Consider the following 12,082-nt stretch of genomic DNA (forward strand, 5'->3'; position numbering starts at 1 on the left):
CATTAAGATAAACTGTACCGTGCTACCGATAATATTTTGCGTAAGTCTGCTTCACACAATCTTTTCATTTTGCTGAAGGGATTCTATTCTGTGTATTGCAGGCTGTACATTGACAACTTTCTGGATGGAAGTCTCTGATACTTGAAATATTGAAATACTGTATGCTGCAGGGTCAGAATAAGTGACATGGATCAGGTTCAATAAAAATTTCAGACTACCATAGCAAAGACTGTTACCTGCACGTAAAATAATATGTTTTTCCATGAGTTGATGTTATCTCTGTTTGGACTGAAACTAAAATATAATGAATGTTGTTCCCCGTGTTCACTTGATTTGGATGTACTTTATAAAGAACTACAACACTTTTATCCTTTCAGACGTTACACACACAAAGACAAGAAAAATGGCAACGGTCAGTGTGGTCAGTTGCGTGGTGTGTGTTCCTGCGCAGAGGGCAAAGCATGTGAGCCGGCTGACCGTCAGTTTGGTACTCTGATACCATGGTGTCTGCCCCACACCGGGAACCGTCATGCTCACTGGGCGGGACTCTACGGCCGACTAGAATGGGATGGATACTTCAGTACAACTATCACTAACCCTGAGCCAATGGGCAAACAGGTGAGTTTCCAAACCCAACAATACCACCATCATTAACCAAAACCAATGAGCAAATAGGTCAGTGGTTTTATAATCCAAACCTACATTTACCACCAATGAAGGCCATATCTTATCAATGAAGGGATCAAACTACAGATATAGGAATGAGTAGTATGATAATATGTCATGAAATCAACATATCAGAAATTATAGTAAAATACTGTAAAGCATTTTCATATTGTCTATTACAGAAAATGAACAATTCACATAATATGATAAGTACAATCACAGTGCTCAAAAGTGTGTTTAAGATACATTGTACAATCATTTTGCAAGGAGAGATATGTCAGAATGAAAATAGGTTCAAAACTTTTGATATTTTCTTTGGAAAAAGTTATATGAAAACCAAGGCGCAATGATGATAATCATTAAAAATTGTCAAGAATTATATGCATGACTGCCAACAAGGGTGATTTAATTTCCATTCTATCTTTGAATGTGTTCATATTATTTTCCTGGACTAGGGCCGTGTCCTGCATCCTGAGCAGCATCGTGTAGTCAGTGTCCGTGAGTGTGCCCGGTCTCAAGGATTCCCTGATACATATCGATTCTATGGAAACATCCTGGATAAACACAGACAGGTAATGTCAAACATGATTTGCCATTCAAAATAACTAACATACAAAAGAGAGAATAAATTTCATGTGGTATTGAATGTTGTAACCAATTGTTTGTTTAGGCCGCATCATTATGAAGATGTCATTACCTTAGAAAAAAACTTAGATTTGGAGCAATGCCAAAAGAAAATCACAACAAACTTATCATCATAGATTTTTTTCAAAATTTTTGGGTGCATTTGTAGAAAATGTCTTGCCTCCTTGTAATTCTGGTAGTCATAGAAACCAGAAATATACACAAAATAATCTATAAAAGCTGAGATGTCAGTTTTGCAAAAATATGTTATCCATGGACTGACTGTATTCTAGGTGATATGTCCATTTATCAGATTTGTCGTAATAGCTTTTCGAGATTTATAAGTGTTGTCATATGGCTGGCTGCATAGAGGTTTTTGCAAATGTCGTCATTGTTTTCTCATTAATTTGCTAAAATAAATGTCAGTCTGCATATTTAGAATGTAAATTTAGAAATTACACTTGCAAGAAAGACGAAAGCATAACATAGTAGGCAACTGTCAATGCTACAATGTACTCTATAAAATATGTACTAACAGCTCAACCAACAAGTTGCAACAACAGTCATGCATGCAACACTGACAAAATTTTTCCAACTGTCTGGCAGAAGTGTCTGATTTCACACTCATACACCTGTTTTTAGTCACAAACCTGCATACAGCCCTATCACTGTAACCTCAACTGACACACTTGTTTGCTCAATTTTTCTACTGTCAACTTCTTACATTCCTGTAGGTTGGTAACGCGGTGCCACCACCCCTAGCAAAGGCTCTTGCAACAGAGATAAAGAAATGTGCAGCTGCCAAACAGCAGTTGGAAGATTAATAATGGACAAATCACAACAAATATAAAATTTTAAAAGTTGTATTTCATGAAAACGCCATTTGATAATCTTATGTGAGTGAAATTGATTGGTTTGAAATATATTAAGTATGTTGAATGTTCATGTTCATTACCAGAGGGTCATATATAGGTACTCACTGTCTTTGTAATAAATATTTGTATACTCATAGCTTATTTGTAATTAATCGAAAATGTTATAACTTTTTACTGTGTTCTCAATAGAGACAGCCTTTTTGCCGTGGCTTTTTTGACATCTCCCTGAAGTTTTAGGATTTTTATGGTGAAGTGACACAAAGTTTACTGTCTTGCATGTCACACGTTGCAACTGAGATGTAAAATTTTGTATCAATCCAGTGTTCTTACAGATGTGCTGAATTTCTCAGTTTTAGCAGTGTTTTTAGATGTATACCTGAGGAAGATTTCTGAAAATACCTCATAACTTTTAATTCTCTGGATGTTTGGTCAGAGTCTGAGAAATCTAGTGTACTTGTGTTATACCTTGACTTTGAATTTACAGACTGTAAGTTCACCTAACTGCCATGATTGAGATGACCACTCTTACAGTTTGTTGTCTATTGTCTATTCTTGTCTATACAGTCTATTCATGATTTTCCTACAGTCTAAGATTTCTATCAAAAGTTAGTGGAAAGCAACCTGTTCGATAATATTTTATTATATATGTTTTCTTTTAATGTGAGATTAATCATTGTGAAATAAAGATCATTACTGCTTATAGATAATATCGTTTTACTATATTTTATTACAAAGAGGAAGTGTGTTGTTAAAATCAAAAAAGATTAAATCTGATAAAACGTTTCATAATTTTGCTTGTCAACGATAAACAATTTAAAATTTTCAAAATGTTGCATTGAAAACTTCATCTGAAATCTTTGAAACCATGATCAGGTATTAGTAGGTCAGACTGTGAGATCATTTTGCCAATATTGCTACAAAAATACTGTATATTAACAGCATGGCCAAAATGAAAAATATGTGCTTCCTAGAATGTGCTATCTTCAACTATTGATAGGTAGAATGGATCAGGAATTCTTTGAGGGAGCTCTGTGATCCTCAAAAGCAGTACGAAAGCTTCACAATGCTTTACCATTGCACAAGATGTATGTGTGTGTTGAACAAAATGGTCAGTTTGGCAGGGTTTGAAACATGACAAAGTGAATCAAACAAATTGTGCGTTATTACATGCCTCGATATGAGCACAAATCAGTGCATTGATTTGAATAGGAACATGCGTTGGGTTAGTGGGCCATGTGAATGATGTTACGGACCGGTTTCCACAGTTACTTAGTCCACTGAAGCCCTTCAACATCGAGGTAGATGCTTATGCTAGATGTAAAATATTCATGCGCGCACGGCTATTTTGACTTTCATTAAAATCTGCTTGATGCTGGTTTATAATGGTAACATTGTTTAAAAATACCCTACATGTAACTGTCATAGTGTTAACTGTAAAGAGGCATGTGATAAAAATATTGCCTGAATAAATGGGTTCATGTGCCCTCGCAGCAGGAGACAATTTGCCCTCCTGCTCTCGGGCACCTAAACCCATGTATTCAGGCAATAATACATATTACTCTTGGCTTAAAATGCTCTCTGTATCCATTAGCTCTGGTGTAATTGTTAGAGTCACAGTGTTACAAAACTAAACATCCCTGAACTTTGATGCATGGCTATTCACGTTGGGTAAATTACTACTGTAATAGTCAGTAAACTAGACATCTGGCACCATGACTCTAGAAATGTTACAATCTGGTCTGAAACGACAGTGGCAAAGAAGAAGGGTTTCAATTGCTCCAGCTTGGTTCCTATAGCATTCTTTATTGAAAGGAAAGCGATTACAAATGATGTTTCATTGACATTGAACATGAAAGTTTCTGCTTGTTTACAAGGACATGACACACTTTTTATTGACATTTTGTATCTATTCAAATTTACGGTTTGCAAATTTGCAAATTTTACCCTTCTCAGATGATTCAAAGGTAAATGTGCATGATTTTCTTTATTTTTATTTGGGGGGGGGGGGGGGGGGGTGCTTGGCAGAATGATGGATCTGTCTGGATAATGCAGTGACATTCATAAAGATCAATAATTTTCCATCACATGTTCACACAGAATAATATCAATAGAAGGCAGACAATATGATATTTTCTATTAGCATTTTGGAAGGTTCTTTTATTGGTACAGATGACTTGGACTATAACTGTATACAGTGTGACACCAGCAATGGGCTAACATCTAAAATATTTACCAAAAGATGACTATATGATGTGTGGTTGCCTTGTTGTACGAGTCGCCTCTCATTGATAAGACTTCCTAAGGCAAGATCACGTGCATATGGATGATACCAGGTGAATGGTGAAAGTTGTATTTGACAAAAAATACATGTGCGTCAAGGACACTATGTGCTCACATTCGGTTTGAATTGGTCCATTTGAGAAATATGTAAACCAGGAAAAACAAGAATGACAAAAGCAAATAAGGTCTCCAACTTAGGTACATGTACTGGAGGTCATCTTTAGGAACATGCATATCAACTTCTATAGCAATGGGAGAAGCAGATCCTAAATATACAAGCAAATGTCAACAACAAAAAAACAGAGAAGGCTTGATTAAAAGAAAAAGGTGGGAGTGGGCAAAAAATGCACAAGGGATCTGGTAAAAAAGTAATGCTACATCATCAATCTTCTAGACCCTACCCCCTCCTGAATATCAAATGTTCCATCCCTTGGTATTACATAAGACCAAATGACAGGAAGTACATTTACAACCTTCGAGATTTTTTAATTAATGCCATGAGTGTTATCATTCTAATGTAAACAGCACTTAATTTAGTTACAGATAGTGAAATGTCTCTACTGTGGGCGGTGATTACAACATCTGGAATTATCCTGGATCCAAATTTCTCATCAGTTCTTGTATGTCTTACATAAAAAAGTTGCAAAAATTGGTCCAAAATGAAAAAAATCACCTCAGCTTTGTTTTCTGGATCAAAGTTTCCTACAAATTGATACCAAATATGACAAAATTATGTTCACAGCCTTCAAATTGTCACACAACATATCCTGGGTTGGTGTAGGTCATTTAAGGTCAAAAACTGAGAAAATTACCTAAAATATACAAATTTGGGGGTTTCCCAACACTTTGAGTAGAAAATTTATCTCATAACATCTTTCGGGACTCTATACCAAATTACAAAGCTATCAAACAAGTAATTTTAGATAAAGTTTCTTGACCAAAAATGACGATATTGTCGTAAAAATACAAATTTTTAATGTTTCAGGACAATTTCCACATATCGAACTATTTTCATCTCTGTACGTCTGTGTACCAAATATGAAAGCTGTCTGTCCAGGGGTTTTAAAAAGGAAATACTGTTTAGGATTTTTTGACCAAAATGACAAAATTGCTCCAAAATAGTAATTTTCCCAATTTTGTCATAATTTCAACAAATTAGAAGAGTACCACCCTTGCAAAGAGTCAACCAAAATTTGAGAGCGATTGGGCTGGCGGTTTCAGAGAAGAAGAATTTTTACTGAAATGAGAAAAATCACAAAAAAATTCAGCAAAATACAAAATTAAGGATATCTTTACAATATTCATAAAACTGTATAAGGTTCACCTAAGGTACTTGCACACAAATTTTCAAAGCAATCAAAAAAGCGGTTCTTGAGTTATTGATTCTTAACCATGTTCACTTTTGTAAGCTCATTTGCATAATTTTGGCAATGCAGACTTCATTTGAACAAAATCCCATCTATAGCCCAGGATGCATCCACACACCAAATACAAAGCTGAAACGTGCAGCGGTTTGCGTGTTTTTGATGTTGACGGACATACTGTACGTACATACATACATACATACACACATACATACAGACGCCATCGACTTCAGCCTATACGATAAACTCACATTGGTATAACCAAATGTGACAAAAAATTACATGTGTATTAATGGTGATTTTCCATCTGTAACTTTTCCCTGAATAAAAACAATCCTGACAAGCCATTTGGTTGAAGAATAGCAGAGTCACGCTACTAAGCAGTGAGACGAGGAGTGTTTGCAGGTTTCATTTTGCACCAAATTTCAGGCATGCTGAATGCCATAGTTGTATACCATTTTACATTCTACGTTAAACCTCTCACTTTCTGCAGATACAGATTACATCTTAATATGCAGGGTCACTCAAGACTGAAAGATCAGGAATTCTGTTTTACATTAGTACTCTATAGCGATAACATCAAAGTTGATAAAGAAGTATTTCAAATAGCACCATGAAAATAAAATGTACCGTACTTCACACAAATAAACCACTTTGTAGAAACAAGGAAATTAGTTAGTTTCTAAAACTAAATAATGTATTCTTAAAAAAGTTTGAAAGTGTCACACAAGTCCCTGATCCCTGACACTCGAGATGATAGCTGAATTATTAGTTGATCATCCCTCAATATATTACTATGCATGTCTTAGAGTGTATGGTATGGTTTTGAATGTACTTCCGACAGTATGTTCAGATGTTTCCGTGGACACGTCCATATTTAATTTAAACTGTGCAAGTCCTTGATGTATCTGTTCTCTAAATATTCAGTGAGTTGCATGTTATGTTGTAAATATATGTAAAACTCAATATTTATGTGTACGTGAGTTCATGTCTCTTCGGATTACTTTTTGTGTGACAAATGTGTCCACTAAATATCAAAACATGTAAAAAGTGTTTCAGTGCTGAGGAATTTACCCTTTCACTGCATGGTTTGGTCAAAACCTAATATTATACATGGTGACTGTGGCCCAGAGTAAAGTGCCATGCATTTATGGCACATCATATTTATTTACAACCAGTAAGTTAGTTTTGTCAAAGCAGAATAGTTTCTATGTGCCTCGTAAAAGTAAATTGTACTTTGTAGCTCTGTAACACATGTAAGAGATTTGTTTGCTATTTAATTGCCTTTGTCTAATTTCAAACAACTATTAAAAGTCCTGTTAAAGTAATCAGACCATTATGTAAGTCCTCCAGCATAATTTCCATATCAAAGACGGAAATGAGTTCCTGTCTGTCCCTCTGACATGGTTTGTCCAAGTTCAATGATGCACAATTATGAGGTATGTGGGGGATACTGAAAACGGAATCTGGAACCAAAAACTGGAAAATATGATCACTGCTTGACTTTAAAAACAAACACTGTAATGGCAAGGGAAAAATATTACATTTCAATGATTGCATTTGGTCTCTCTAATATAATTGGCATCGTCACAAAACACTGTCATTGATAATGATTTTGATGTGAAAGACAGCAACTTAAATCTGGAAGTACAGAAACTTTCAGTGATCGCACAGCAGTTGAGGTACTAGATCAGTGTACCAGCATGCTCTTTTACAACACAATTACATGATTATGTTAAACTTTGTCTATCTCTACATCCACAAGTCAAAATCTGTCACACATTCAATCCCATATGATAAACAAGTACAAAAACAGAACTTGAGGAATATCCTATTGCAAAAATATGGTATATTCTTAAAAAAACTGCAAATAACAGACTGCATTAAAAATTAATTTACTAATATAGTAAATGTTAATTGATTGCACCATTCAACACCTAGTTAAATCTACACTAATCACACATCCCATTTATGAATAAAATTAACTTAAAAACATTCAGCAATATTTTTGTTAAGCAGAATTCTATACAAAAATTAACAAGTGACAGATTATCCTAGCATTATTTAAAATTATTTTTTCATCGATAAGAAATATTCCCTGATTGGATAAACTGTTAAATTGTACGATATTCTCATATGTTCTGTCCAATCAGCTGCCTTTTAACATATCCTCTCTGATCAGAAACCTGACCTCCGTCTGCCGTACACAGAATTTCTGTAATTTTCTCTCGTCCTTGCAACAGAAAACATGCTTCAGTTTCTGAAGAAAACAAACAATTCTTGCATTTTGTCAGGCTTACAAATTTCCTGATGTTTTTGACACTATCTTTGACCAAGCTTACCAATAACAGAGTTAACTCAGTTTCACTGCAATGTTGACTTCACTATACACTCAGCTCTCACCAAGACATTAATGTAAAGAGCGCCATCGCTGGTGAAAAGTAATGTTATGTATAACTATAATATGAATGCCCCATGGGCTCTCTATATTTAAGGCACAGAAGTCAAATGTTTACAGCAGACTAAAATACATACTTCCAAAGTAAGTATGTTATTACAACGCAACAGTTTTAAAAGACTTTGGAAGAGTATAAAACTGTTGACTCAATGCAGACGTGGAAGATGACGTGCTGATTGAATTCACTGAATTCATATCACAACTTGACTCAATGTCGCTTTGTCCACAGCAGGACCAGTGTTTGCCGCCTGGGTGACCAGGATGTCCATGGCCACAGCCTTTAAAACCACCTGTGGTAAGGAAGAAAACAAATATTTCAAAACTTGATTACATTCAGCAGCAATACAATGTCTGGGATTCACGTTCTTTATCACATGATGTAAATGTCTTGGAATTCGACCTGGTTACCTTACTGAAGTAACATACCGGTACATCCTAAAATACGAAAATTTGAAACTTGCTGAAACTTTCCTCAAGGGAATATTGAACCATTTCTTTTATGTCATGAATAAAAGCAAAGGGTACTCTTCAAAGTTTAGGATCAGAGAAACAGATTTCAAACAATTTACCAATATTAATTTGAAATGCAAGATGGCCTCTACACAATTTGGGGATAATGTATGTGTTTGTGTATTATGTATGCGGGGAAATCAAAATATTCTTGATTTTCACAAAAATGGGACAGTGACAACATGTTGTGCTACAAAGGGCCTATAAATGAGTACATACAAATGATAGACCAGTCAAGTATTGAAAAAAATTTGAGTCTAAAAATCTTTGCCTGAGGTGCCATTCAATTAGCCCACACAGGACACAACAGGGTTAAACTTACGTCTGGTGATTGTGAAAGGGTCTTGAAAGGTCAATTTTTATATTTGACTTGTCTGAAAACCGACTTTGCAAACAGCAATTGGAAATTGCAATGGTGTAGTCTTACCAGGATATCCCATAGAGAGTAACGATTCTCAACAAATGTAGGAGGGCTAAAATCCTTTGGGTTTAAAGTTATGCCTTTATACGGAGAATTTAGATTCATTCAGAGAATCACATAGATGCTACACATAGATGCTAAAAGGGCCTGTAACTTTATTATCAGATTTTTCTAACAGGAAATTTATTTATTATAATTGATAAAAAGTTAAACGGACAACAACAGATTGGCAAAGAGTTTACAAGCACTTCACACATGCACTGAAAGAACCAAGGGTTGAGAAGGGTGTCTTGTACACAACCAGCACCAATGGTTTGGTCACAAGAGAGCCATATAAACATTTGAAGAATGGAAATTACGTCAATTAACAATGCACATTTTGAACAAATTTATTTAGGGAAACAATATCTGCTGATGATGAATTAATCATCGCAACGATAACTTTTTCTTTTGAATAAAGTTTGGCACAACCCTGCAGTCTTCTAGCCCTTTTTACCACCATGGTTCAACCCAATCAAATTGTTTGCATAGGTAAAGTTGGACGCCTAAATTGGAAAATGGGGGTTAGAGGGCTGGAGTAAAGTTGGCCCTCAGTAGACTTGAAAAATGGAGGTGAAAATGAAGGTGAAATGTCTAGAAAATGAATTTTTTGGAAAAGAAAGGATCTTCACCTGGCATGTTGCCACCACAACCACAAATTGCATTCTTATTTCCTTCACTGGAGCAGAAGGTACAGCAATGCCAGATTCCGGAGTGTGGTATCGGACTCAATGACATCTCTTTGACACTGGAAGCACGCTGTATGGGTAACGGTGGCAATCCCTGAACATTGACTGTGAAGGGACTTCCCTGTAAAGAAAAATAAACCACCATGGGTTGATGAAAACACAAAGAACCCTTAATAGCAATTTTTTAGAGACATCGATCAAGATATAATTTGTAAGGTGAACTTTTGCACGAATTACTGGGAAAATAAAAGTGGATATCTTTTCACACAAAACTGTCACAAAATTACAAATAAGACGACTAACTAAATACAATGTGGATTGACAAGACATCTTAATCAAATTCCACTGGACAGCACAAAAAAAAGAAAGTAAACATGAGTGCCCTTATTTCAGTGTCAAGTGTTACTAAATAAAGTGGTTATTGTCCTAGTCTTGTTTTTTCCGCAAAAAAATCCCCCGGGGAAATTTCTTTTCCTACGGCTTGCCTGGAGCGTATATAGAGAGCATTCCACTCCTGGACAACTTCATTGTCATCTGTATGGCTAATTCAACATAGCATTGATCATCTAACAGTGTCACTTATTCATCCACAAACTTTTTAATTTTGAACAGCTTGGAACCTGAGGATTGAAATTCTTCAGTGAAAAGAGATTCCCGAAAGAGTCCACCCCCTGTTATTATTTTTAAAGTGCTCAAAATGCCCCAGTTCCTTACAGCTGGTTCATGAGTTAATCATTATTTCAAGCATGTCCTATGCGGTGACCTTTATGACCCCGGAGCAATTAGTGAAAGCAGTGACTTATCTACCGATTTCTTTTTTCCAAAGTCACAGGCTGGAAAGTTGATTGTTCGGATTATCCTTCTGAAGTCACTGACAGCTAACCAAAGAATGGTACCACACAGTCTGTCACTGACAGCTAACCAAAGAATGGTACCGCACAGTCTAATAACCTGCCTTGAACACTTCTGGCAGGGTGCTATCACGTTCTTTGAACCAGTTTTTTTTCAACAGCTAGGACTCAAAAATTTTGGTTTGAAAACTGCTTCTTGGGCTACTCCTAAGACATAGTTCTACACATTTCTCAACAGTCTTTTAAAATCAACAACATCTTTGTTCAGTCGATACCTTTGTTGCACTGACGACTTCACAACAATTTCCAATTCTGTCATCATACAGCTATGCAGGGGTTAGGCATGGGGTCGTGCATGTATTGTTTGCCAACTTGAAAGACAATTGATGCAAAAACGTTTCAGGCAATATCTGGTATATGTGGTGACGCTTGTACAAAAGACAAGCTTTTAAAATTGCACTGGAAACACACACAAAAAACACAGAAGTCAAAAGTGATATTGTATGGATTGGTGACTACGGTTTATCCAGGTCAAACTCTGTGACCTTTTTGGACTGAAAATTGTGTAATGTTTGTACAGCAGAGTTTGAGTTGGTTCAAACTTCATCATTTAGCTTTTGGAGTAGCTAAGCTACTTCAGGTTTGAATAAGGGTTTTGTTGGCAGTTACTGGTTGTTTTGATAGCATTGGCAGCAGACAGGGTGGATATTTTAACCTGCAAGTGGATAGTGTGTAACACAGATTTCTTGAGAGCAAACTTTTGGTCAGTCTGGAAAGAAGTGAAAGTATAGAAGTTAATTAAGTCCTGGTCACTATACTTTGCAAACTCTTGCAATGGAAGTTCTGTTATCAGACCTGAAATATGGAATCTTATGCCTTGTGTTTATGTAAAACTGAAAAAAGTGAAACAAAAGTGGTGGAGATAATTGTGTCTGTAAAGGGCTGGTTATACCATTTGTGTTGCAGTGAAGTACATACTGTCTATGATATTGCTGGTGGATGTACGCTGTTTTGCCATGGGCATAGATCTCCATGTTTTGAGGTTTGCACACTGTCTGTCTCCTGATGTGAATTCCCATGTACCTAGTAACTGCAAATGTATGTGTGTGGCCTTCATGATTGCAACACTGTAACAATCACTGTATCCATTATCATATTGCAACACTGTAACAGTATTCACTGTATCCATTCTACTGACAAAGCCCAGTGTATATAATTGTGATTGTAATCCATCAATCGGTCAATTATTTGAGTTCTATCACCCCAATTTCAAGGTTGCCATAGTCTGATTTTTCCTATGAAAAC

The 12,082-nt window shown here is 35.9% G+C and overlaps 2 protein-coding genes across 2 annotated transcripts in view; one reads left to right on the forward strand and one right to left on the reverse strand.

Moving 5' to 3' along the window:
* LOC139152657 (DNA (cytosine-5)-methyltransferase 1-like) overlaps positions 1 to 2,872 on the forward strand; it is a 36,957-nt gene extending 34,085 nt beyond the window's left edge. Inside the window, 3 exon segments of the mRNA XM_070725932.1 lie at positions 378 to 618; positions 1,122 to 1,238; positions 2,025 to 2,872. Coding sequence (XP_070582033.1) covers positions 378 to 618; positions 1,122 to 1,238; positions 2,025 to 2,114 — 448 coding nt within the window. The 3' untranslated portion in view covers positions 2,115 to 2,872.
* Positions 1 to 12,082, reverse strand: part of LOC139152663 (E3 ubiquitin-protein ligase TRIM45-like) — a 401,328-nt gene that overhangs the window by 371,670 nt on the left and 17,576 nt on the right. Inside the window, exons 4-5 of the mRNA XM_070725943.1 lie at positions 9,870 to 10,047; positions 6,374 to 8,557 (exon numbers count right to left, since the gene is read on the reverse strand). Coding sequence (XP_070582044.1) covers positions 8,364 to 8,557; positions 9,870 to 10,047 — 372 coding nt within the window. The 3' untranslated portion in view covers positions 6,374 to 8,363. The remainder of the gene's footprint in view (positions 1 to 6,373; positions 8,558 to 9,869; positions 10,048 to 12,082) is intronic.

This window comes from Ptychodera flava, chromosome 16 (genome assembly GCF_041260155.1).
Source record: "Ptychodera flava strain L36383 chromosome 16, AS_Pfla_20210202, whole genome shotgun sequence".
NCBI classification, from domain to species: Eukaryota; Metazoa; Hemichordata; class Enteropneusta; family Ptychoderidae; genus Ptychodera; species Ptychodera flava.